This window comes from Lynx rufus, unplaced genomic scaffold (genome assembly GCF_022079265.1).
Source record: "Lynx rufus isolate CCGP_SWC_20201006 ecotype Redwood Valley unplaced genomic scaffold, mLynRuf1.p SCAF_11, whole genome shotgun sequence".
Classification (NCBI taxonomy): Eukaryota; Metazoa; Chordata; class Mammalia; order Carnivora; family Felidae; genus Lynx; species Lynx rufus.
In genome coordinates, this window is record NW_025814825.1 from 43,775,321 (window position 1) to 43,801,151 (window position 25,831).

General features: G+C 54.5%; 1 protein-coding gene across 1 annotated transcript; it reads right to left on the reverse strand.

Moving 5' to 3' along the window:
• Positions 1–230: 230 nt before the first annotated feature.
• On the reverse strand, positions 231–23,877 carry ITPRIP (inositol 1,4,5-trisphosphate receptor interacting protein). The gene is made up of 2 exons (XM_047073413.1): positions 23,669–23,877; positions 231–3,983 (listed from the first exon to the last, which is right to left on the reverse strand). The coding sequence occupies exon 2, from the start codon at positions 3,968–3,970 to the stop codon at positions 2,312–2,314; it is 1,659 nt and encodes a 552-aa protein (XP_046929369.1). The 5' UTR covers positions 3,971–3,983; positions 23,669–23,877; the 3' UTR covers positions 231–2,311.
• Positions 23,878–25,831: the final 1,954 nt, after the last annotated feature.

Consider the following 25,831-nt stretch of genomic DNA (forward strand, 5'->3'; position numbering starts at 1 on the left):
AAGGTCCTGTGCTGGTATCCACCATGTTCCCCTTCTGGAACTCTGTAGGCTGCTTTGAAGATGGGCTAGAAATGTTCTACTGCATTATTTGTAAAAGTTTCCCGCAAGTGTAAGAATCAAAAGGGAGTGAAAGCTTCCGATGGTCAACAGGAAACCCTCCCCACTCCCCAACTCTGCTCTGGGAACCTCACAGACTTCCTGAAGTAAAAACAAACACCGTGACCAGTTTCTACTTCTTGTAAGAATTTAATTCTTCCTTTAATATAAATAAGGCAGCATGAAACACCGAGAGCCCTGCTGCTCTCTGCTTCAGAAGCAGCTTTGCTGCATAAAGACCCCCATTTCCCCGCTGAGTTGGCATCTCTGAATAAACAAGAGGCCAGAAGGTTATTTTTCAGTGAACTTTCTTCTGGGAGCCAAGGGAGGTTCAGGCTTGGTCCTGGCTTCTGGAGGCTGGTTCCTGGCTGTGGGGTCTCCAAGCACAATAAGATACGGATGAAGGAGGGGGGAATGCAAGGCACGGGCAATAATAAATATGGAAATTCAACCCGACTCTGTAAACAAGTCCCAGCTGAATGGGGGGCCTGGGGCTACTGTTGGGGGCCACGTGGGCACGCCCCTTCCCTACAGCCCCAGCCGCCAGTCTGTGCAGTCTGACTCCGGCTCACACGGAAGGGTTCCTACAGGTTTCAGTGTTCCATCACAGCCCAGCCTGCTGTGAGTAAACCCTGGCAGGCAAACCGGTTGTCCATCTTCCAGAGCCCCTGGGGCCAGGTGAGAGGACCTCTGGGGTCAGGACGGGATCCTCTGCAGCTCATGGTGAGCCTGACAGCCTGGTGGACCGGGTAGGCTGTTCAGCAGGCGTGGCCGGCTTAAACCCTGGAGGGGAACCCAGGTGCTGGTGCAGGCGCCCTCATTCTTGCCTCTCCCTCGGCTTGCTGTAAGGGTTACTGAGGCAATGCCATGAGAGGAACTCCCAAAGGGCCAGTGAAGCCACAAGTGGAGGAGGAGTGGCTTCCCAACCCCCCTAAACAGGCCTGGAGACAGGCCAGCGCCCACCACAGGCTCTGGCACCTGCCCAGTGACCGGGGCCCCCGGCCGCACTGAGGTGACCTCTCTGGGGTTTGGGGGCTGGGTCTGCACTACCATCCCTGTGTGCTCCCAGTCAGCTGAGCCTCTCCGGGTCTTGGTCATCTGTGTGGCTGGCAAGGCCCCTTCCAGAAAAGAGGGTTCTGTGCAGTGAGGGAGCCCCACTAGAGAGAGCAAGTCTTGGGGCCAACAGATGGAGCCGGCTCTCCCCTGGCCTCCAGGCGCTCCTGCTTTGGGACCGACACCCTGCTGAAGAAAACTCAGGGCTACAGCATCTGTCACTTCTCAGCTCTGCAACTTTCTCTAAACCGGGCATCAGAGGCCAGGCTGCGAACCAGACCAGAGTACCCTGGGTGTAGGTGCTATCCTTTATCCCACTCACCCTGTGTCTCTTGGAGCTTCCACCTTCGGCATCTGCCCTCCCCCACCATGTAGAGACCGGCTGTGGAGAGAATACAGAGGGGTGAGGGGCCGTGGAGCTTGTACCCTGCACGGTGTGTGGCACCCACAGAGTTCGGCACACTGGGGGAAGGGGTAGGGTGAGGGGGTGCACCCTGAGACGTGTAGCTGAAAAAGCGGCCATGTGAAACTTCTCTGCCACCAAGTACCCACTTCTGTGCAACAGAGACACTGGCCTCTTGGGGCCTCGAATCTCTACCTGGTCTTTTTTCCAAATAGCTTAAAAAATGGCAGCTGCAGTTAGATTCCTGTTTTGCAGGCTGTGGACAGAAGGTTGCAAATTCCCATGGCTGTCCCTATTAGTGCCTTGGGTGCAGATGGCCGGGGCCAAGAGTGACTGGAAACAGGGTGCAGGGTCTTAACATGCTACCCTGTCAGCCCTCCTAGAGATCGTCTATTGATATCCAAGTAAAGACTGGACCTAGGAGGTAAAAACTGCACTCAAATCGATGTTTGTGTTGTCTTTAACTTAGTGTCCTTGGAGTACTTCATCATCCTCTTGGCCATTTGTGGTGATCCAAAAGTAAGCTGCAGGGCGTCCACCAAACCCAGACTGTAACCTCACCAGTAGGCCCCAGTTGGCATGAAAGCAAACCAGCTTCCAGTGTGGGATTCTTTCCTCCGGGCTGTAGGGCCTGGATTCCCTGGCGGGCTGAGGCTCCCAACAAAGCCCACTGTTTTCCCAGGACAGGCCCTGTAGACACCCCCAGAGGTGTGGACATGTGGGGTGTCCTGCACCCCGGCCCTCTGGGTCCTGGATACTTTACAAGACAACAGCTTTTGGGGGCAGGCTGGCATGGTCTGAGGGGATATGTAGGGAATACTCGCTAATGAGCACTGGGGCGTTCTTCAGCATCTCATAGAAGGAGTCCACCGTCTTCCGGTAGAGACTTCGCTGCAGGACGAAGGGCCGGAAGAGGTTGAGAGGCTCAGCCCTGCGAACGGCCTCAGGGAGTCCCATGGCATTGGGCACCTTGTGGTTGCCAATGAAGAAGTGATGGAGCTTCTTCTCCAGCAGGCTCTTCTCCAGGAATCGGAGCAGCTCGTGCAGGCGAGCATCGAGCTGCCCGGCCTCCCAGTCGGCGGGCCGCCGGGAGACCAGCAGGTGCAGGAGGGCTGTCTTGAGGTGGTAGTTGCTGAGCCCACTGGGGCCAGTCAGGCGGCTCTGCTTGGACAGCAGGAAGGAGGCGATCTGCAAGCAGCTGAGGTGACAGGCACCCTCAGGCAGCGCCTTCGACGTCATCCTGAGGAACTGTCGCTCGTAGACGGCAAAGGACAGGAGCCAGTCAGTGCTGGATGCCGGGGCGTCCCCAGAGGGCTCCCTGGGAAGGTGTGAGACAAAGTACAGGTCTGAGTCGTCACACTGGATCACAGGAATCAGGTTGAAGGGCATGAACTTCCCTGAGCGGAACCTGATCTTGAGGGACCCAGGGGAGTCCAGCTGACCAAATGCCAGGTCAAACTCGTATTTGTGGGCAATGCGGTGCCAGGCTCTGGTGAGGGCCGTCTGGAACCATTTCATGACCTGCATCGCGTCCAGGTATGGGGCGCCTCTGGCACACAGCAGGGTTTCCACCTCGCTGCCTGGCTGCGCCAGGCTCTTCTTGCCGTGGAGGAGACACAGCATGTCTTCCCCGAGCTTGGTCTTGTCGCAGATGCAGCCCAGGGGATCCTCGTCGGCCCGGACCACCTTGATCTGGCCGTAGCCCTGGCGATCCAAGGGCACGGGGTGGCGGGAGCAGCAGAGCTCTGCGTGGAAGTGGTAGGGCTCGGGGGGCATGAAGGGCACGAAGAGGTCGCACAGCAGCGGCCTGTCCACCTGCCAGTTCTCATACATGCTGTCCACGCCAATGAAGTCCTCCACCTCCATGTCCGTGTCGCGGTTGCAGAGGCTCCTCAGGGCCTCCAGCAGGTCATCCACAAAGCCTTCCACAAACTCCCGGGTGCGGGCCGCGTCGGCCGTGGCCCCCCGGATGCAGCGCTCATAGAAGTGGTCGAGCGTGCCCTTGTTGGGCAGGGTGAGGCCCCGGAGCGGGGCACCCTCCAGGCCGGGCAGCTCGTCCTCGTCCCCGCCCGGGCACTCGGGTGAAGGCGCGTCCTGGTGGTCCTGCCGCCACACCTCGATCACCAGGAAGAGGATCATGCACAGGGTGCTCCACAGGTCCCAGGCCGTGCGGCTCTCGTTCTGCTGCTGGCCTTCCTCCGCCACCCGCTCCAGCGCCTCCTTCTCGGCCGCCAGCCGGGCCACCTCCTCCTCCAGCCGCAGCTGCTCGAGCTGCAGCTTCTCCTGGTGCGCCTGCATCTTGCGGATGATCTCCTCCTCATTCTCGGGGACCGTGGCATTCTCCCGCGGGAACAGCAGCGGGTGGTTGATGATGGCTGTCACCACCACCAGACACACCCGGAAGAGCCCCAGAGCCATGGCTGCAACTTTCCTGTCACACAGAGACACAGATCAACGGTCACACCCAGCGCCTCTCCGCGAGGCTTCTTCCCCGGACCCTCACACCAACCCCTGCCCCGTGGAGCTGGTGAATGTTTTATGGCTCTTCTCCCACCCAACCCGCGGTCTCCTTGTGTGCTTCCGTGTAGCCTTGGAAGAAAGAACTGCAAAGAGTCCCACACCAGCAATCCTGGCTGAGCAACCCACAGAGACGGCCCTGTTTCTGTCTGCCCAGGTTTTCCTCTCTCTGGCAGGAGCAACCCACTTTCCCCAGCAGTCAACCATTTTCTGCTCCCCGTCCTATGGCTTGGGTGGATAATTCCACCCCGGCTCCAGGGAGGAACATACAACTCAGGCCCAAGCTACTCCCTGCCCCGACAGTGTGGATTCCGTGAGGAGCAGAGGACCTCACTGGGGCCAATGGGAGGGAGGCCCAGGTAGGATTTGTTGGGGCCGATGGGGAGAAAGACTTGCCCTGTGGCCTTCGTTTGCCAGGGAACAAGATTATAGCTGCCGGTGGCTCTCCAGCTGCCTCAAAGAGGGGACTGCTTGAGAAAGATGCCAACATAGACAAAAGCAGACTCTCTGGATCCATTCCCTCTGGACTTTTAAAATCATATAAATTAGGGGCGCCTGGGTGGCGCAGTCGGTTAAGCGTCCGACTTCAGCCAGGTCACAATCTCGCGGTCCGTGAGTTCGAGCCCCGCGTCGGGCTCTGGGCTGATGGCTCGGAGCCTGGAGCCTGTTTCCGATTCTGTGTCTCCCTCTCTCTCTGCCCCTCCCCCGTTCATGCTCTCTCTGTGTCCCAAAAATAAATAAACGTTGAAAAAAAAAATTAAAAAAAAAAAAATAAATAAAAAAAATCATATAAATTAATGATTTCTTTGCTTTGTTTCAGTCAGTTTGAGTCACTTTTCTATCACTTCAACCCATCTCCCCCCACTGAATTCCTTGTGGCAAAGGTGTCTTTCCTCGATGCAGTAAAGCCTAGTGGTTGAGAACAAGAAGGCTGAGTCCCAAGCAATTAGCTGTGTGACCTTGGGCATGTCAACACATCTCTCTGAGACCCAGTGTCCTTACTGTACAAGAGGAAAGCCACGGTAGCCACAGGGTCACAGTACTGATGGATGCCGTGACCCGTGAAAAGTGGGTACACAGCAGTGGATGGTGAACAGCATATATTCATCCAATAGCAAGTGCTTTTGAAGCAGTTTTGGGCCCTTGTCTTCCCCCGCCATAAACCTCTCCTGATATGTGAGGCCTCACTCCAAATACAGACACTGACCTCCTGGCCTTCTCCTTGGTAGAGCTCTCCCCAGGGCCATCTTGGAGACAACCAGAGTGACTGAGCCATTGGATTTGCTCTCATGAATCTTCTAAACTTTAAATCTGACTTCTTAGTGTGAAGGGCAATACTCCATTCCTCCAGGACAAATGGAGTTTTAGATCTCAAGTGACTTTTAGGGAAGAGCTAACCCCATTCAATCCTGGGAGTTTGTTAGACACGCAAAACCTTGGCCCCATCCCAGACCTACTGAACCAGAATCTGCATTTTAATACCATCCACATTAAAGTCTGAGCCTTCTATTACACCTTCTCCTCTCCTAGGCAGAAAGCTTGAGAAGTAACAATGGGCCTTTTCCATACTTGTCCTGCTCCCCCTGCCTGGGACCTCAGCTAGGAGGGCAAATGGCCAAATGAGGACGTTGTCAGACAACAAAAAACACAGAGGGCTCCCCTGGCCCCCTGTATGCCAACACATGCTGATAGGAGCTTTTCCACTTTGCTTGAGCCCCATGTCTTAACCTTCAACTTGCACCCTTAAAACCACTTGTTCGGGTTCTTACCCTAATGGTGCCAAGGAACAGGTATGTGTCATCAGGTAAAGAAACCTCTGCAGATTCTGGCCAGCAGTGCCAGGATGTACACGACCTGAGTTGCCACACTTGGGTAAAGCCCGCTGCTCAGATGTGACTCCATCCTAGACGCAGCTGGACACGCAAGCAGGAACCAAAAGAGGGGTCCGCCTGCAGCCGAATTCAGTGTGCACACACACTCAGGCCTCAGGGGTGCACTTGAGGAGACGGAGGACAGGAGAAAGTGGAGGAAGTCAGACCGGAAGGTGGGCGGGCTGAGGAAAAAGTACAGGGGGCAGCTAGCCAGCTTTTTTTCCCCAAGACCAGGAGCAGTGTGCTAGAGAACTGCAGGAACAGGTCAGCCCTGGTTTCCACATTAGAGACACGTCAATGGAAAGTTTTGCCAGGGTGGTCCAAGCCTGGCTTATTAACACGGGTCAGGGTTTTAAGATAAAGGTGTGCTAACAGGCAGAGCACCAGGCAACAGCCAGTTAGCAGGTAATTTGGGGGTGTTGAGGACCTTGAGGGCCCCTGTACTACAGGCCACCTTGGGCACGGCAGGCCCTGACAAGTCACAGTAATAATCCTGGGCAACCCCTGACCCGGGAGGTTAGTCTTCATGTGAACTCGGGATAGGCTGCTACCGAGTGGGCAATGGCGCCATTGTCAAACCTTAAGACTGGGAAGTCGTCCTCCTCCCTCCCCAACAGCTTCCACAGGGCTACCTGTGTGCATCCTTGGGCCCTGTTCAAGGGCTGTAATGGCCTCCTTGCACTGCGACAGGCAAGGTTTAAAGCTCCAAACGAACTGGAGCCATCGACTCTGTGTGCAAGGGGTTAAGAGGACGGATTCTAGAGTAGACAAGACAGAGCCCAGCACATGCTATGTGACCTTGGACAAACAAGTCAACTTCTTAGACCCTCAGTCTCTTCATCCATAAAATAGCAATAATATCTGCCGTTGCAAAGCTTGAACGAGGTAATGCATATAAAGCACTTAACCAAAAAAAAAAAAAAAAAAAAAGCTCTTAGCTTTCCTCAGAGCAAGTTTTCTTATAAAAGTGTAGCTGTGAAGTGATGGGATGGGCAAACACAGTGAACCTGCCTGCAGGGGTTCCTGATGGGCCACACAGATGCCTCTACAAGGTACTCAGGAGGATGCAAGCGGCCCACAGTACCACGGACAGTTGGACAGCTATAGGGTTACAAGACTTGCTGGGAACCTGAGGGAGAGGGTGACAAAGTGGAAAGAGCCTGGGCTATAGAAGCAGACAGGCTTGGGTTTGAAACTTTACTCCTTGCTGAGTGGTCTTGCTTCTCCAGGACTCCACTGCTTTACCCGTGAGATGGGGCTAACAGCAGACCCTCCTTCACAGGGAGGTTGAGTTAAGGGAGATAATTCATCTCAGGTGCTTGGCACAGAGTAGATGCCCTACAACATCAGGGCCTTCCCCTTAGGCCTCTGCAGGCCTCTGTTTTCTCACCTGCTAAGCACACCCTGCCAAGTCCTAGGAGTGCGGAGCAAAGCACGCTCAAAAGTGCTGTGAAAGCACAAAATGCTCCCCCAGTATTGCTGTCCCTTGGCATGCCACTCTGCCCACCCTGCCCTCCAGCAAAGGGGAGAAGCCTCTGGAGGCCTGGATCCTCCTGGAGGTGGAGTTCTGACTCAGTCCTTACTTAAACTGCAACTCCCTCCCAGGGATCAGATGAGGTATAATTTTGCTTTTAACGTGTGGATAGGCCGGCTCTGCCTATGGCACCCTAAGGGATGGCGAACAGGCCGTGGCCACTCAGTGCTCACTAGATGGGACCGGGGTGGATCCTCTACTTTTCCTCCCCAAAACAAACCAAAGGGAACACTGCCCTGGGGCCACCGGGCCAGAAGAATGAGAAGGAACCAGAGTGGTGTGAGTCTTGTTGGAAACCAGAGGGACAGACAGGTATCTGGGAGCCTCTCCCAGAGCCATGGATATATATGTGTGCCTCCCCCACCCTCCCCAAAGGGCCCCTTTCCCCCAATTTGAAAACTGTCCACCTCTGCATTGGCCCAAGGCTCTCAGCTCTACAAGGCTGCCCCAGGCATGTGGTCCAAGACATCGACTGGGTTTGGCTTGAAAATTAACTTGGGTTCCTCTGAGGGCTTTTGTCTGTCTGCTTGCCAGGAAGCCAGCAGGAAACCTGCTGAGTTCCTCTCCACCGCTGCCCTTGCCTACAGAGTGCAGTGGCCCATGCAGGTCACAGCTAAACTTAGCCTGGCAAAGGGCCAGGGTCACGAGGCAGCAGGGGCTGGGCAGAAGGCTGCAGGTGGTCAGCCCAGACTAATGGTTTTCTCAGACCCTTATTCTGAGCCCGGCCGGAAGCCTCAGACTCTGGGGGAGAAACCCCAGATGCCCTCTCTATTCCCTGGGGTCTGTCACTCCTGCATCCCCCCACCCCCACAATCACAGCTTAATCCAATGAATGCCACTAAGAGTTGTCTAATAGATATATGCTTCTGTTTATCAAGCCCTCACTAGGATGTGCTGGGTGCACAGTGCCCCCGCCCTCCATAACCTTCTACATGGTGGGTATTATCCTGGTTTCACAGATGGATTAACCAAGCCCAAGAGACAAAGAAATTTTCTAGCCACACTACGAGAAAAGGCGCAGCCAGGTTGAGATGCAGTCTGTTCTGTGTGCTTCCACTTGCACAGCCCAAGTTCTTTCCACCCTGCTATGTTTACAAAGCACCTATTACGTGCAAGGACCATGCTGGATGCTGCAGGGCCCACAAAGATGAGGGCAGCATGATCCCAGGCAGAAAGAACACCACAGTTCATGAGTGGAGGCAGACAGCCACCCGGGACTGTCACAGAACAGAATGAGCTGTGGGCATAAATGGTACATGAGCAGTAGACCACTAAAACGCAGAGGGAGAGAGTTTCGTTTCTGTTCTTTGGGGGCTCCTCCTTGTCTGTGGACCTTCCCTGTGCTCACTGGCTGGGGAGATGTGGGTGTGCAAGCCCTCGGCTCCATATCCACCCAGTGCCCTCCTTCCAGACAAATTCCTACAACAAACCTGAAGCAGTGAGAGCCTGTGTCCGGCCCCACGTGTTCATCAACACCCCTTCTGCCCCACCAGCCGCCTACCCCCACCCAGAGCTAGCTGGCTGTGGCCTCAGCAGCAGGAGTGCCCAGGACCCATTTCTCAGCAGCCAGCAGTCCCCCGGGATGGTGGTTCTCAAAATATGGTCCCCACTAAGCAGCACTGCAATCACCTGGGGACTTGTTAGAGATGCAAATGTTCAGGTGCAATCTCAGACCTGCTGATCAGAAATTCCAAGGCTGGGGCCCAGCACCTGGTGTCTTAACAAGCCCTTCGCGGGGGGCGGGTTCCAGTGCCCACTCAAGTCTGAGAACCAGCCCTGCCCAAGCCAGGCAGGTCTCCAGGGAAGAGGAAGGTGTGGCTCCTGCAGTGTCACGGCAGCCCCGACCTGCAGCTCGCCAAGACCTTGCCCCACGCCCAGCCTGTCAGGTGCAATTAGCTGTGCTAATTACAACAGCAAAAGTGGCCCAGTCCCTGGCGTCATCTTCAGAGCTGAAAGGAACAGCTGAGGTCGTTTCTTTATGAAACAAAATGAAGGAGGTGGGTTGGTGGCAGGAGAAGCCACCTGCAGTCCAGGCCCCGTGGGGTTACTGGGCCCTATCCCACTGCTTAGGCTCTGCACCCTCTGAGGAGGCAGGGGCCAAGGGAGACCAAGCTGTTGGTAAGTTTGGGCTGAACCCCTACTGTGTGCCTGGTCTTGTGCAGGTACAAGGTACACAGTTGTTTGGGAGAAATAAAGCCACAAATTTAATAAAGTCAGAATTCAATGTTGTACTCATCTAAGCCCCATTTTATGGATGAGGAAACTGAGACCTAGAGAGGAGGCATGCCCGACGAGGAGGGCAGGGTGGAGGTGGTCCCGGTAGGCATCACCCTGTGGACCCTCACAGGGGTTCCCGCACAGACCGGAGAGAAGTGGTGCTTCTACTTCTGCCAAAATTTACAAGGCTGAGCACTCTGCATGCATTTTGTCATTTGATTTTCAGAACATTAGTCAGGTAGCTGCAACATCCTATTTTGTGAAGAGACTGACGACAGAAAGGTCCACTGTGTGACTTCTAAGATTCCCTGTCTGCAGTGAGCCTGTCCCCCTCCTTCTGCTCTCCCTCCAACCTCCCAGGGCATGAGCCCTACCACCTGCCAGGCATCACTGCCAAGGACGACTGCCCAAATCATCCAGGATGGCTGTGCCCCGAGTTTCCCAGACCTTGAGGAAACAGGACTGTAAGGCTGAATGCAGAGCATGAATTTGACCCTGAGTCTTTGTGGTGGTTTGGGCCCCATGAGCACGCAGTCTGTCTGAAGCCCTGGGGGGTTCTCCTCCCGTGGTCTGGCCTGTCTCACCTGTGACTGCTCGCCTCCCTCTAGCAGAGCCCACACCGCACACTGGTGTCAGACAAGCTTCCCTGCCCAGCCCAGGGGCATCTTCATTCAGGGCCAGCTCAGGGGCCCCTCCTTCGGGAGCCTGCCCCTTGGTGCAGGCCACCTTCCTGCTCTTCCCTTGTGTCACTTCACCTACCAGGCCCTGCCTTCCTGGCTAGTTTCAGGAAGTTCTGAAACTGAATGTCCTCCTGCCTCCTTCAGCACCCATTGCAGGTGCCCGATATGTTGGAGCGGACTTGATCACGTATTAGGGAGGAGACGGCTGCTGCGGGAGCGACATATCTCCACAACCTCTTTCCTCGTCACCTAACTCAGGGCCGGGGAGAGGGGCACAGACTCAGCAGAGATGGCCCCCACCGTTCCAGGAGAAGAGTCCTCTGCAGGAGAGGAGAATGGCCTCACCAAGAGCATCTCTTGCTTCAGTCCCTCTTTGCCTGCACCTCCATGGGGGTGGGGACAGGGGAAGGGCTGAGCAAGGGGCTGGGCCAAGGTGGCCTCAGGCCTGGGTAAGACGGGAGCAGCAGGCAAAGAAAGGAAGTGAGGAAAGAGGAAGGAAGCAGCCCAACAAAGCATCATTGAGAAAGTGGGTGGGGGGGGGGTGAGGTTCTAGGCCCCAGTGCCTCCTCTTCTCAGTGTCCTCCCAGCCACACCCATCACCTTCCACCCACCCCTCCCCCACAGCAGGACCTTTGCCTTGGCCTCTAACCAGGCTCACCTTCCTCCCGCCTGCCACCCTCATGGCCCCTGGGTCCCCTCCCTTATCATCTTTTAGTCACCCTTCCCGAAGGCAGGGGTTGTAAGACCACATGTGGGGGACGGGGGTGGAGAAAGACCCCCACAGAAAATGGGCAAGGCTGCAGAGGCTGCACATCTAAGGGATGGGCATGGAGTGGATGGAGTCGCACAAGCTTTATCTAAAGGCCAGAGCCGTTACATCCCATGTTCTGTGTGCCAAGAATGGCGTGATCTCATTTTTTTGTTTTTTTCCCCAAGAGATTTTGGGATTTTATCCCAAGATAAATCTGAGATCTGGATTTTATCAATATCCCTCAATTTTACACTTGTCGGGGGTTTTTCAAAAATTCTTTGAAAACCATGGAAGCCAAATAAAATGTCAGCAGGCCACCTAAAGCCTGTGGGCCCTGGTCCACAGGCCCCTTTCTCTTGTCCAGTTCCCCCTCCCCCCCATTAAGCATCCCTCAAGGCTGCCCTTGACCCTGGGACTCCTTACTCTTCCCTCTCAGCAGTACCAGCACCTACTATTTCCTCTGTGAACAGGACTCCCTGAAATAGCCCCCTCGGCTCAATCTTTGTCCCCAGTGTCTCCCAGTCGTCCCAGCAGCCACCCTCTGAATAATCATACCCGGCATTTATGCGGGTTGGCTATGTGCCAAGCCTGTGCCAGGGATTTACATAAAGGGCTTCCCCACAGCCTCTCCAGGAACTAGAAGAAAATAGAGACTCTGTACCTTAATGGGTATGCACTAAGTAGCACCTGGTATTACTGTCTGAGGTCTGTGGTCTCCTGGACTGGAGAACCGGATCCCCACTGTCCCCCCAAACCCCCTGCCAATCCAGGGGAGACCCATACTGACTGAGCAGAGATCTGGGCTAGGAAGAAGCAGGAGTCAACACTGGGTCCTGGTAGGGGAGAGGGCAGAGAGGAGAGGTACTCCCTACCCCTCCACGCCCAGTGGAGAGCCCATGGCAAAGTTTACACTGTGAGGGGAGAGGTCTTCTCCCCAAGGTAAGGTCTGCTGTCTTTGCCCCATGGCCACATTGGCCAGACTCACAGTGGGTGCCCAATCACACCGGCCAAAGCGCTAAGTTTCCTCAAGGCCTACTTCTGGAAGAGGAAGGGGTTTCCAAAAAGTCACCAGGATGCCAACCCCATTCCCTGGTCCTGGGACATGCAGCTGGCCAGCCCGAGTGCAGGAGGGACAGGGGCCTGGACTCCGCGGATGTGGCTGGGAGAGCCCACATCCTTCCTGTTCCCGCTCCTCCATCGGCAGCTCATGTGCATCCCTTGGCACGCAACGGACGGGGACGGCGGGGAAGCCATCAATCTCCCAGGAAGGACACGGTGTCCTTCCGCCCAGCCATGCTGCCTGATGCCGATGCCCCCACAGCACGTCATGGGAAATCACAGCGTCCTGGGACAGACAGGCCGAGGCTCAGCATCTCACAGGCTAAGGCATGGCAGTGAGGCTTGCAGGCCACAGAGACAGGAAGGGGCTCCCCCAGCAGCCGTGAGTCTGGGCCCACATCCAGCTTTCTCTCGTCTGTGCTCCCCAGGGCATCTCGAATCCAACATTTGCTGCAGTGTCTTGAATGGTGGCCCTCAAACACATAAATCCATGTGCTAACACCGAGACCCTGTGAATGTGACTTTAGTTGGAAGGAAGGGTCTTTACAGATGTAATTAAATTAAGGATCACGGAGACGAGCTGGCCCGGGATTACCCAGGTGGGCCTACAATCCAGTGACAAGTGTCTCTTAAAACAGAAAAAGAGCAAAAAGACACAGGAGAAGGTAACAGAAGGCAGAGGCAGAGGCAGAAGGGAAGCTGCCAGGCCCGGATGGCCTGGAACCACTGGACGCTGGGCGGGGCAAGGAGGTATCCCCTCTTGCGGCATCCGGAGGCAGGGTGGCCCTGCGGCGACCTTGATTTCAGACTTTGGGCCTCCAAAGCTGTGAGAGGATCATTTCTGTTGTTTCACCACCCAGTTTGTGGTGTTCTGTCAAAGCAGTCTTGGGAGACGAACAGAGTCTCAACGCACAGTGCAGCCTCCTTGCCCCACCCAGCTCTGACGCAGCCTTTGCTCCTCGCCTAAACTCGGGCCTCTCCACCCCAGCTGGCACGGACCTTTGCAAACATCTCCTCTGAGCTCTAATTCCCAGCCACCCTCAGTGGCCTCTGCCCTGGAGGTCTCCCTTCCCCCATTTCAGTGGGTTCCAGTTTCCATGTGACACAGGTCAGAGCTTTGAGACGACGTTCAGGGCCTGGCCCCACCCAGCCTTGGGGGACGCCTCAGTTCCCTTCCTACTGGCTCTGGCTGATTCAGATTACTGACTGTCCCCCAAACACCTCCTGCGCTGCCCCAAATTCCCTACACCGCTTCCACACCATGCAACCAAAACCCTGCCGGACAGCCCTCACACGAGTCCATCTCAGAAACTGCTTCCAAGAGCCTTCCTGAATCCTCTCCACCCTCAACTCCTGAGAGAAATCTTCTTTCTTGAAAGGGACACAGAACAAAGTTGGGGGAGGCGGGAGATGGCATATTTATTAAGTCCCTCTGAGCACAAGCAAGTCTGGTGCCTTGTGTCTGGTGCAAGGCATCTCCAGAGACGTCCCATGGCGGGTACCCCACAACGCCTGCTCCCCTGCCTCTTAGTTTGGCTCATCGGTGCAGCGGCCCCACTGCACAGGCAGGAGCCCAAGGTGCTGAGAGGTAGGGCAGTCGCTCAAAGTCTCACAGGCTAAGAGCAGAGGGGCCAGGCACTGCCGTCTCCCCAGTTTACCCCACCCGCATCTCTGTTGTAGTGAGCTCCCTGAGCTCTGGTCTTATCCCACTGCTTCCAGCCCTGCCTGCTCATGCGCCAAGGACACGTGCGATCCTGGGGACCCACCGGCATGCTCACATCCTGCACTCTAGAGACCCCCGCTTTCAAAAGAAGGCACCACACGCACCCTCCATTCTTAGGAAGGATGCATTTCCTACAGCAAGCAGGTGTGCACCAAAGCATGTCCCTTGATCCCGGATTCCCATCTCAGACTTCTGGCCCTGAAATCATAGGGGTACATGAACAATGGGAACACAGAGCTAACCATCTCTCACAGTGAAGCAGCCCTCATACACCGTCAGATGCTGACTTGGCTTGAGCTAGTATTTCTCAGAATTTCCCTCTGCCTCGGGGCCCCATCTCGCCCACAAGAGCACCGGCTGGGAGGGAGCATGAACACCCACCTCGGGCAGCGATGCCATGATGCCACAGCTCCCCAGACTTGTCCCCCTCCTCTCCCTCTACCTGTGTCCTCTACACCCCCTGCCCCCAGGCAGCGAATGCTCAGACACTTTGGCTGTGGGGCAGGGATGGGGGGAAGGCAGGCTGCAGGGACAGAAAGCAGGCTCCGGACAAGAGCAAACATGCTGGCTCAATGCGGAGGGTATTCAAGGGGGCTGAGCAGGAACCAGAGAGAAAATACAAAGGAAAACAAAGTGGAGACAAAGCCCTCCCTTGGCCACCCTACCTCCCCTCTCACAGATGAGCTGGGGATGGGTGGAATGAAACAGACTGCTGGGCGCCACCTCCCTTGTGATCCCTGGATGAGAACAAAGAGAGACCTGCTCACAAAGACAACCTGGCCTTGCAGGCAAGGGCAATGGCCCCCAGGACTTTTCCATGGCCACAGAAAGGCCAGTTCCCCGTCCCACCCTCCCCATCCTGCCGCCTCTTACTCACGTCCTGGCTTGAGGGATTCTGGCCCCCACACAGTGAACAGGCCGTTCTCCCACCCGGGTCCTCTGTGGCTTGGGCGGTACCTGACACAATGCCTGGGCCCCAGCTGGGCTGGAGAGAGGGGGAGAGGGGTGGGGAGGAAGGGAAGAGCGCTGGGCCTCCTGTACGTATGTGTGTTCACACACACACACACACACACACACACACACACACACACAGACACACACACACTCTGTGCCTGCAAAGATCTAAAACCCCTTTCATCTTAATAAAGGGGAACAGCAAGAGACACAAAGAGAAGACGGAGGCCAACCCAGTCGTAAAAAACTTAGGAGTCTGTGGCAGGCCTCTGTGCTGCTGCAGGAACCCGGGCTGAACACCAGAGCCAGAGTTAGCCTGCCTTCCCCCACCAGGGCCGCCACAGTCAGGGCCAACCAGTTCTCCCCGTCCCGGAAAGCAGAGGGCCGAGACCATAAGGCCAGGAACAGTTGGCAAAATCACCCCCAGAATCATCTAGGACTGCACAGGGTCCCCTTCCCTGTGAATTACACAAAACGGCATCCAGCCACAGGGATGGACTGAAGCCTGAGTCCTGCCCTGGTTTCTGCCCGGGGCTGTGCCTGGCACGTAGTAGGTGTCCCCAAACAGGTACAGCAGGTACGTGCGGGTCAGGCTGGGGCAGGCAGCAAGCAGACACTGACAATGCCAAGTTCACAGGACACACTCCACCCCGAGGCCACCCAGAGAGAAACAGCCCAAGGCTCTTCAGTTCAGAAGAGCTTAACGCTTTGTAGAGGCTTAGTGTACAGGGGCAATGGAGCCAAGGTCTAGAATCAAAAGGCCTGGGTTTGAGTCTCAAGTCTCTCACTTGTGGTGACAATAGTACTTCCTCGGCATGGTAGTCACATACATGGTCGTGCTCCATAAAGGACGTTGTTATCTTGGTGTTGGTATGGGTCTGTCTCTTTTGATTTGTTAAGTCCTGCATCTTAGGGAGTGCTCTAGGGACGGTGGGGGTGGGGGGTGTTGGTCAACATCCCTGCAACACTCCAGAAGCCTGGGGACTTAGTCTGGTTGTCTCCTAACCTCTCTGTTTCTTTGAAAGACCCCAGAGGCTGCCACAGAGGGACAGCAGGAAGCTTGGCCCCTGGGGAGACTGCAGCTCACCCTCCACTGCCACCCCAATCTGGCAGCATCAATAGAGACAGCGCCTCCACCCCTTCTGAGCACCTAGAAGGAGAAACCAATGCTGGTCCCTGATGCCTGGGCATTAAAGAGAGGTGCAGGCCATCCACAAACACCTGCTGAATGGATGAAGTCAGGACCGGGGAAAACCCTCACTGCGTTTACTCCCAGAAGCAGGAATCTGAAATGGGAGTGGAGTGGGAGATCCCTGATGAAGTAACTTGTAAGTTTTTGTTTTTGTTTTTTTCCTTGGGAGGCACTCTGCAGTCAGAAAGTTAGCAAAGTGCTCACAGTTGTTAAGCGCCTTGGGAAATGTGAGCAAAACCCCTTGCAGATGCAGCCCTGGAGACAGACCTCAGCGGCCTCAGGTCTGGACGGCCTGCATCTAACTGCAGGCTGACTCACCACCGATGTTTACCGAGAAGATGACCCAACCCAGGAGTGAACCGTTTATCTGACCCTCAGCTGCCTCTGCCCTTGACACCCACTTCCTTGTTTCAGACTCTTATAGAAATGTAAGATAAATGGAGGATTATAGGGTTCAAAGCAAATTAAGTAAGAGAAGTAGCAGAGGAGCAACCCTTGAAGAGTGGCAAGCTGTTCTCCCTTTCTGGAAAAAAAGACAAGCAAGCCCCATGGCCCTGACACCCCATGGGGGGATTTAGAAAATAGTGACCAATGTGTAACATTTATTGGCATTTTAGCATTGTGCAAGAGGCTTTACGTGATCTTCATAATAAACTTCCAAAAGAGGCACTATCCTCATTTTACAGATAAGGAAACTGAGGCACAGAGTGGTGAGGCCACTCGCTCAGGATTGGGGCTGGGATTTGAACTCAGGACTGACTTAAGCCTCTGGTCTTCCCATGATGCTGTGCTGCTCAGTGACCTGGTATCTGTGAAATATTACAGTGCACCTACGGGCTTTCCTGTACTGTTTTGGGAAAGAAGGTGACAGTTTAGGTAAAATCTGGGCATGAAGCAGGGAATCAGACTTAATGAGCTTTCAAAGCTCCTCCCACCCAGAGATTCTGGGAGTGTGACTTGGGATGTCTGAGACCACTATTCACCCGAAAGGACAGTGCATTGGGAAAAGCGGTGATGGCCCTCCTGGCACTGGGTAGTGTGTTTTGGTGGGAGGCGTCAGGGAGAAAGTGGCATTTTGGGGGCAGCACGCAGTGGGGGAGCTGAGGGATCCCTCATTCTCTTCCTCTCCAGTCCAGGCTCGCCTGGCTGTGGTCCTGCCCCTCTGGAACAAAGTCTCAGTGAACAAAGGACCTTTTCATGAACTTCAGGCGGGTCCCCTGACTACTTCTAAGGTTATTGAAACAGGCTCCCAGGAGAATAGTCTGTTAACAGCACATGGTTTTGTGCCAACAAGCAGGACTCAAATTATGACAACACCCTCCCTATGGTTTGGTGCAGGTTGGAAGGAGACTTTCCTGTATCCACCGCAGGGGAATGACATGGAGGAGAAAGCAGGAGCAGCCCAGGATAGCTCCAAAGCGTAGCCCCCTCCCAGGCAGTGAGCGTCCCACCAGGTCATTCACCTGGAAGTGAGTCATTTGAAAATTGTGGCCTTGGTACTTTTTCCAGGACTTCCATCTGAGGATCTTAAAGTGCTCTGTATGTTCTCTGGTCCTGGCTGCTACTGTTTCCATTAAACAGGCAGAGAAACTGAGTGAGTCACACAGCAGGAGGGAACCAGGAGTGGGCGGTCAGCCTACTGTCTTCTAGCCTTGGACACTCTGACTTTGAGGGATTCAGCCCTCTGGCAGGACATAGTTGATACCCATGCCTGTCACTCCCCAGATCTCGGGTATACTTCAACTGCCTGCGTGAACTACTGGGGAGGAAGGGACTTTCCATGGCTTTAGTTTAAGCCACTTGAAAGTCGCTGCATTTTTTTTTTTTTAAAGCTTATTTATTTTGAGAGAAGGAGAGAAACAGAGAGAGAGGGAGGGGCAGAGAGAGAGGGCGGGGCAGAGAGACAGGGAGAGAGAGAATCCCAAGCAGGCTCTGCACCATCAGCGGGTGCTCGAACTCAGGAACCATGAGATCATGACCTGAGCTGAAATCAAGAGTCGAACGCTTAACCAAATGAGCCACCCAGGCGCCCCCTAAGTCATCTGAAATCCTATGGGGCATACTAGAGCTGGTAAGAGGTGAGCTGGGAGACCTTGCTTCTGTTCCCAGCTGGTACCAGTTCCTGGCGCAGCGGATCCCAGACATTCCTCCTCTCTGTGTGTGCATTTCATGATAAAGCCCCATGAGGCCAATGAATCCCTAGCACACTGCCTTGCACATCGTAGGTGCACAGTAAATTCTCGCTCAAGCAATGAATGAAGGCTCTCTCTTAAATCAGTCCCTGTAGTGAGGACGTGGGCATCCTTGTTCCCTACTTTCCTTTGGGGGTGAGGGTGAAGAAGGGAAAGCCACTTTCCTGATCTCCCCATCACTGCACCCCTAGCCCCCAAGCTCCCCTTCCAAATTCAGGTTGTAGAAGGGAAACCCAGAACCACGGAAGCTGCCAGAAACCCCTGTAAGGAGTCATGCTCTTTGGCCCAAGTCGCAGCTCAGAGATCTATTCACTCAGGCCAAACCAAGACCCAGAGACCTACCACCAGCTAGCTCAGACCTCTGAACTGCAGCCCCTCCCGCATCCCCTCGCCCAGCCCCTGAGAAACACACCTGTGGAGGTCACACCTTCTATGGTCTCTCCTTTCAACATGTGTCTTACAGTTAGGATGGCTCTTATTCCTCTTTCTACCTTAAGGTGGAGGTGTTGCCATGGGCAACAGTGATGTCACCTACCAGTTACTTCCATTCTGCTGATGTCAAGGGGTGGGCCACCTGGATGGATGGAGGGGGAATACACTTTCTTTGGGAAAATATCACAGGTCCCAAACTGCTGAGGAGGACCCTACAGACCTCTGGGGCACTCCCAAATGACCCTTGTCCTCTCCCAGAAAACCTAACCCTTTTCTCCCATCTGGATGCCTATTCAGGCCAAGACTCAAACCTGATTCTCCCTCTCCCAGAGCTGGATAAAAGGTCAGGACTAGAAGCTTTGTCCTCAGCTCTGAACAAACCACAGCTAGGGCACCGATGAGCTCCTTCCTTCTATGCATCTGGGACAGTCTGGGTCCCCACAGCCTTGTCCTTCAGCCAGACATCAGTGGCACTAATGGGGAAGCTGAGGGCCCAATTCGGCAGAGAATGTGGATCCTTGAACGACCTCTACTGTCTTTAAGATCTCATACTAGCCAAACTAAAAGTCTGTGCCAGGCACAGTGCTGAGTGCTTTCTATGCGTGTCCTAGGAGTGGTTGTCCCCATCTTACCAATGATGAAACTGAGGCTTGAAATAGTCAAAACACTTGCCCCAATACAGAGAACGTCCATACACTGAGCAGGGGAGCCAGGACTCAACCCTAGTCCACCCTACGAAGGCTCAGGAGGGTCACACCTCCTTGGTGCTGGGGCACCCTGGAGACTGTGCCTTACTAAAGATGAGCCATGAGGGGACCTGGACAGAGATCACAGAGAGCCCTTTAAATCCAAAGAGGCCATTTGGGCAGGCCAAGCTGACCCGAGCCAGCCAAGGCAAGGTGCCTTAGTACTGCTTCACGCCCGTGCGCATGCAGGGGATGCTCTAAGTGGCCAGCCTGGGGCCTTTCACTTCCCCGAGCATCTGCGCTGATCAGGACCACGTTTCTTTGCTCTGTGCTTGGCTTCCTGTTAACCCAACCAGGCCGCCGGACCAAATCGTCTTAATTTGCATCTAGCATTCACATCCATGGCCTGGCCTTCCAACCCTGAAATGTACAGTGGTTAGCTTATGCAAATGAAACTATGTAGCTGGGAGCTAATGCTTATAAAGCACTAACAAATTAAGTAAGTAAAATAAAAGTAGCTAAATTATGCAAGAGGGAATGGAGAAATGCTATCAGGTAAACACTGTCCCCGAGGCACTGGCCAAGGAGACCTACACAGCCAAGCTGACTGGAGTACTGCTCTACCAGGCAGGTATCTCTCCACTGCTGAGAGGGCCACAGGAGTGAAGAGGGGCCCATGCTATTGGACACCCCTCTCCCTGCCCTGCTTTGCCAAGCACGAGCTGCCCGGATCTTTGGTTTCCCATGTGGCTCGCCCGGGACGCAGGGACCAGATACCATCTAGTCTGCATGATGGTCACACGTCTTCCAAATTAATAAACTAGCATTCTAATTTGTACACCCACTCCTGGGAGCCTCTGGAGGTAACACAGTAGTCCAGGTCCAAACCACTCTGAAAACTGTGGAAATGGGGTTTCTGCACGGGCACAGCTAAGAGCTAGACCTTGGGCCAAGTGACAAGATCCAGGTAAACACCACCCTTTATGGCAAATCTGTGAAGGCACCGGCTGGTCCTTCCCAACAGAGTTGGAGGCATCCTCATGGGCCAAGAAGCTCGTTTGTTTAAAATACTGTCTAGAGACAGTATGTAGTAAAATGCTCCATTCCAGCTAAGTAAGTGCTAACATGTATCCTGTGGAAAATAAAGGATCACATATATGGAGCTGTGAAATGGAGTTCTGGGAAAGATTTCCTGAACAAGTTTGGGAAGGGCATTTGCAGGCGAGTAGGACCTGGACAAGAAGGAAAGAGGGAAGAGATGGGGATTGGGGGTGGGGTGGGGAGGGCTGGATCAGCATGTTTGGACACTCGCCACCTCTGGCCACTCCTGGGGGCAGTCTCTGCCTAGGTCAGGGGCCCCGGGTAGCTGTGGCCTTCTCCCTCTGCACCACACCCAGGTGGCACTTACTCATCACCCTCCCATCGGGTCCCAAACTGGATTTGCCACCTCACAATGCCCAGTGATTAAGAAGGAAAGTCATTTGATGCTGGGGCCAGGCCTCCTGTCAGCCATCAAGACTGAGCTTGCTCTTTTTTTCCTCGCCTTTCTGCCACCAGATGAGTTTTCCATTTTTCCTCCATGTGAGCTGAGTGGGTATTTCTTCCTTTGACAAAGAAAAAAGCAACTGCTCTTTCCTCCTTCCCACAAGGACCCCCAACCAAACCAGCTTTTTAAGTTTAACCTGCTTCTTGCTCTGTGAATGTTCAATGACTGGGGCTCAGCTTCCAGTCTCCTGAACACTTTACTTCTCTGTGCCTTTGTTTCCTCATCTATATGAGGATAACAATACCTCCCTCATAGGACTACTATGAAGATTAAATGAATTAATGCAAAGAAAATGGTTTTGGAAAAAAAAAAGCTTGACAAATAAATGCTAAGCCCTCAATAATTGTTGGTTATCAGGACTGCTGGGTATGGTTGCACAGGTGGTGTACTGCTCAAGAACCTGGCCGGGGTGTAGTGAGGATGAATCCACTTCACATGCCAATTGCCCAGCTATGAGCCTTGGCCATGTCCATCAAGACGAGGCCCCAAGGTAGCATCCTAAATGTCACCGAGGTGCCACCCCCTTGCTGAGAGGTGTATCTTACTCTAATTCACACAAGGGATGGAATAGGCTAGCAACAGCCCTGGCAGTTATTGTCAATTGCTGGCATTCCCAGATAGATCTCCCTCCAGAACAAGACCGGATTACAGGGGGGTCTGGGATAGACTGGTCTCAGCCATTAAGGTCCCACTCCTCAGCTGCCCAGCACTCTTGGAGCACTCGCCCCTCCCTTGGGACGCTTCTCGGTTGAAGTCCCACAGCGTGCCCTACTACTTCATCCCTACTGATCCTCCCACAGTTTTGGATTCTGAAGCAACTCTCTCCTTCATAATTGCTGACGGCCACTTGTCTCTGCTGACACTGAGAACTTCCAGTTGCTGGCAGGTTACTCCTTATTTCTTATAAGATCCATCTCCCCGCCTCTCCTAGTCAGTGAGTCTTTGAGGTCAGACAGAGGAAGTCTTCCCCTTTCCTCAAGTGACAGTGCTAGAGAGTCCTGAAGGCCACAGCCTCACCCCCCTCCTCAGCTTCTCCTTCTGGAGGTAAAATCACCAGTTCTCTCCCTTCTCCCTCACAAGATGCGCTCTGCAGACGCCCCTCACCATGTCTTCCCCTCTCCTCTGGACCAGTTCCCTTTGGCAGTGCTGCTGTCCCTGGCAAGAGGCAGCAGGGAGAACTGAGCTCAGGGGCTCCAGCAGCCCGACCCCCACCCTTCCATGGGCTCCGCTGGTCACTGCCTCCCACTGAGCCGTGTACCCCCTCCATCGGATGGAATTTCCCACTTTCTTTCTCTTCTTCATCCCAGGGGTTCCGGAAGTTAAAAATACAAAACCAGCTTTCTCCCAGGCAGTACTTTCTTTGGTGGGCCATTTTGCCAGAAGCCTCTACCTGGACGTTCTTCCCCAGGTCTTGCTCTCAGGTAAAAAGTTCACCCCCACACCCTCTTCTTTGTTTCCCTTTGAGCACTGCAGGAGCTGGGAGCCATTCCCAGTAAGGTGACAACTTCTAGGATGATGGCATCAGGTTAAGAGGTCAGATCCTCGCCCACTGAAAGCCAGAGCCTGAAATGGATGCGTCTTTGAAAATTATGGAGTAAGAGGATGGCATCTGAACAAAAGCCTTTCCATCCACTGCGAGACAGCAGAGAAGAGACTCCGAGTAACCACTTTATGGTTACCCACAAGTGGAAAATATGAGGGCAGAATGGCCTGGAGCAGCAGCCGGCACAGGGAATTAGCAAACAATGAAAGCCACTTAGGCACGTAGGCTGGAAGGAGGACTCAAAAGCACAGCCTATTATGTTATTAATAAAGAGATGAATGGCGGCAATTCCGTCTGTGGCTGCCGAGGCGTTTTTCACAGCCAACCTGGATCTGTAACTACACCAGGCTCAGACCAGCTTCACTCAGCGGCCTCTTCGAGGTAGAACTGGTTTGTAAAAGGGAAGGGCCCTGGGTCATATCCAAAAGAGTAAGAAAATGGGATTCCCAAACGGATTTAGATCCCAAAGACCAGGGTCCAGGATCTGCCAGTATCTGGGGCTCTTCCAGTTTTGAAAGGGGGGCGAGGGGCTTTTCACACCAGGCAGAGGATGCAAAAGGCAATGTGCCGTCCCTGAGTGGTTCACTGAAATATTTTCCCTTCCTGGCTGGCAGCCTTTTGGTTTTTAAAGAGCATTTCGGAAGGGATGCCTGGCCCTGGGGCTTCGGAGTCCCTTCACCTGGCAGCCAGAAAGCTGGAGACACTGGGAGGGGGATGGGGATGTGAGTAAGGGTCAGGCGGCAGAAAACTATCTGCAGCCACAAGAGAAAGTTCGGCGCTGTGTGAGGTCCCCTCCACTAATAGTCCCGAAAGAGGAAGCCGGCGAAGGCTTCGCCCGACCCCAGCAACCTCACAACTACAAACCTTACACCGAGAAAAAACAAGCTGCACGCCTACTGCCCCCTTCTAGGAGTGGCCGGGCCTGTCTTTCTGCCAGAGCACTCTGCTCAGACGGTGATAATAGGGCCACGGGGTCCGCCGCGGGGGCTGGAGCGGGGCCTGGGGCGCGCGGGACGTGCGGCGCCGGAGACCACGCGTCCGCCTCTGCACGGGCGCCGCAGCCGGGTCTCCCCCAGGCACCCAGCCTGGGGCCGCGCGCCGCCCACACTCCCGCCGCCCGCACTCCCGCCGCCCGCACTCCACGCCGCCAGCTCGGGTGCAGCGCCGTCGGCCCGCGGCCCCCCACCCCCACCCCGCGAGGTGGACGCGTCGGACTTACGCTGCCCTTAGTCCCACGCCCCGTCGCTGCAGGGACCGCGCCAGCCCCGCGGCGCGCGCGCGGGTCCAGGGCCCGGAGGCCGCTGTTCTCGGGCGGCTTCCGTCGAGCGTACCGCTCGGCACTTAGAAGGACTGGGGGCGCGACACCCCAGCCGGCTCCCGTCCGCTGGCCTCCATCAGCGCGGCCCTAAAGGCGGCGGAGTTACTCATTTCCTGGACGTCCTAGAAACTTTTTCCTCCTTATAAGAACAAAACACCCGCCTCTACTCGCGGCAGCGGAAACTTCTTAAGGAGGACCGCGCGGGTTGCGGCGGCCGGCCCCGGGGTCTCCGTAGAGGTCGGCCCGTGGACCCCCAGAAATTTCAGAGAGGCCAGCAGGACTGGAAGGTGACCGGCCGAGCCGGGCTTTGGCCACCGGAGTAAACTGGGGCGGGTGGACAGGGAGTCGGGCAGGACGCCCTTAAAAGTCGGTCTGGGCCGGCGGAGTGGAAGGGGTTAAATCACTGGTAGTGGGCCGAGCGTTTTCCCGCGGCGCGTTTCACCGGCGGCGGAACTCCGGGGGCCACCTCTTTTGTCCCCTGGAGGGAAATATAAATTGAGCCGCCACGCCGGCCCTTTTCTTTCTTTTTTCTTTTTTTTTTCTTTTTGCGGCTTGAATGTATTAGAAGAACTCACCAAACTGAACGAGAAGCGAAAGCATCGTAGTCTTTCTCCCTGAGTAACCCTGCACAAAGGAGAATGATGACCACACGGGTCTATCCGTAGAGGGCGCTTTAATGTCCAGAGCCTGTTTACCCTTGTGGAGTTAGCCCTGAAGGAACTGAGGCCGGGAGGGATAGCAGCAGCAGCACTCTGGTGGCGCTTAATGGGTTATGAAATCCATAACCTCTTATTTTCCCTTTGTGACCTGCTCCAGTGCCACAGCCAGTGGAAGTGGCCGGCAACGGCTTGAATAAATCCTGCATTAAGTGGCTTTGGGGGAGTCAAACGCCACCGAGGGCACCTTGGGGGAAATTATGAGAACACACTGTCCAAATGATTATCACCACTGCTACTGCTGTCGAGTCTTAGATCACCTACTTCCTTCCCTCTTCGCGCCAGCCAAATAACTTTAACACTCGCCTGGAAGACATTAGGGAGAGTCGGAAAGAGAAACAGGCAGTGAGACAAAGTCCTAAAAATACACCCCCTGGCCCTTGGCCCAGGTTACTCTTGTTTTCAAGCTTTTGCTGTTGCTCATAGCTCTTTCCTTACGTCAGGGACAATTATGAAAGAGTTTTGGGGGCTGGTGGGGAGGCATGGGGAATGGGCTTGTAGGGGCCAAGGGCAGGCTGCACCAAGAAGGGCCAGTTTGGTCTGAACATTATTTTGAATTAAAAGCAAGGAAACCGCAGCAGATTTGGGAAAAGCTCTTTACCTCCCCCTCCAATTGCCTGCCCCACCAGGAAGAGATCTATTACCAGAGATTTCTCTTTACCTAAGAAGTTTCTCTGCATAATAAGGCAAGCTTTATTTTCCAAACTTCTCCTTTTACCTCCCTGCTAAGAGTCTTTCTCCCCTTTGTCTCCTTAGGCCCCTACCCCTCTCCTCTGCTCCCATAAGCTCCTGTTGCCTCACTGCCTTTGGAATTTGCGTGTCTGCATGGATCCCCCTTACATAGGAACCTAAATCTGATTTTCTCCTGTAAAAAAAATCTGTCAGCTGTCGGTTTGACTCTTAGTAGAATCAAATGAGTAGTAGAAGGTCCTTAAAGGGCAGAGAAAATCCTCCTTGACAGGGTGATCTGGGGAAACTTTTGTGAAAGAGCTGTGTATTTCCAAAATGTTTGTGAGGCGGATGGATAGGGCACTCATTCTCTCCGAGGCAGGCAGAAGAAATTCTTGGGGGGGGGTAGGAACACTGGCCTGAGCACCCCTACATTGCCTTATAATCCTTGGAGTAAGAGTTCAGGGTTATGTATGCCGGAATGTGAAGGTTAGTACTGAAACACCCTCTGGGATTGCCATCCAGCCTGCAAAGTTCTCTGTGTATATTTCTTTATAGAAGGAAGATTTATTAGATTTGTCTTTCTTTTAAACCGGACTGTTTCACTCTCTGAGACCTAATGGTCACCTGCACTGGTTTCCCTCTGCTCTCAAAACAGAGTCCACTATTCTAAGCTGGC

Bases quoted from the DNA above. Each gene is read 5' to 3' on its own strand.
- ITPRIP (XM_047073413.1), bottom strand. From the start codon at position 3,970: ATGGCTCTGGGGCTCTTCCGGGTGTGTCTGGTGGTGGTGACAGCCATC.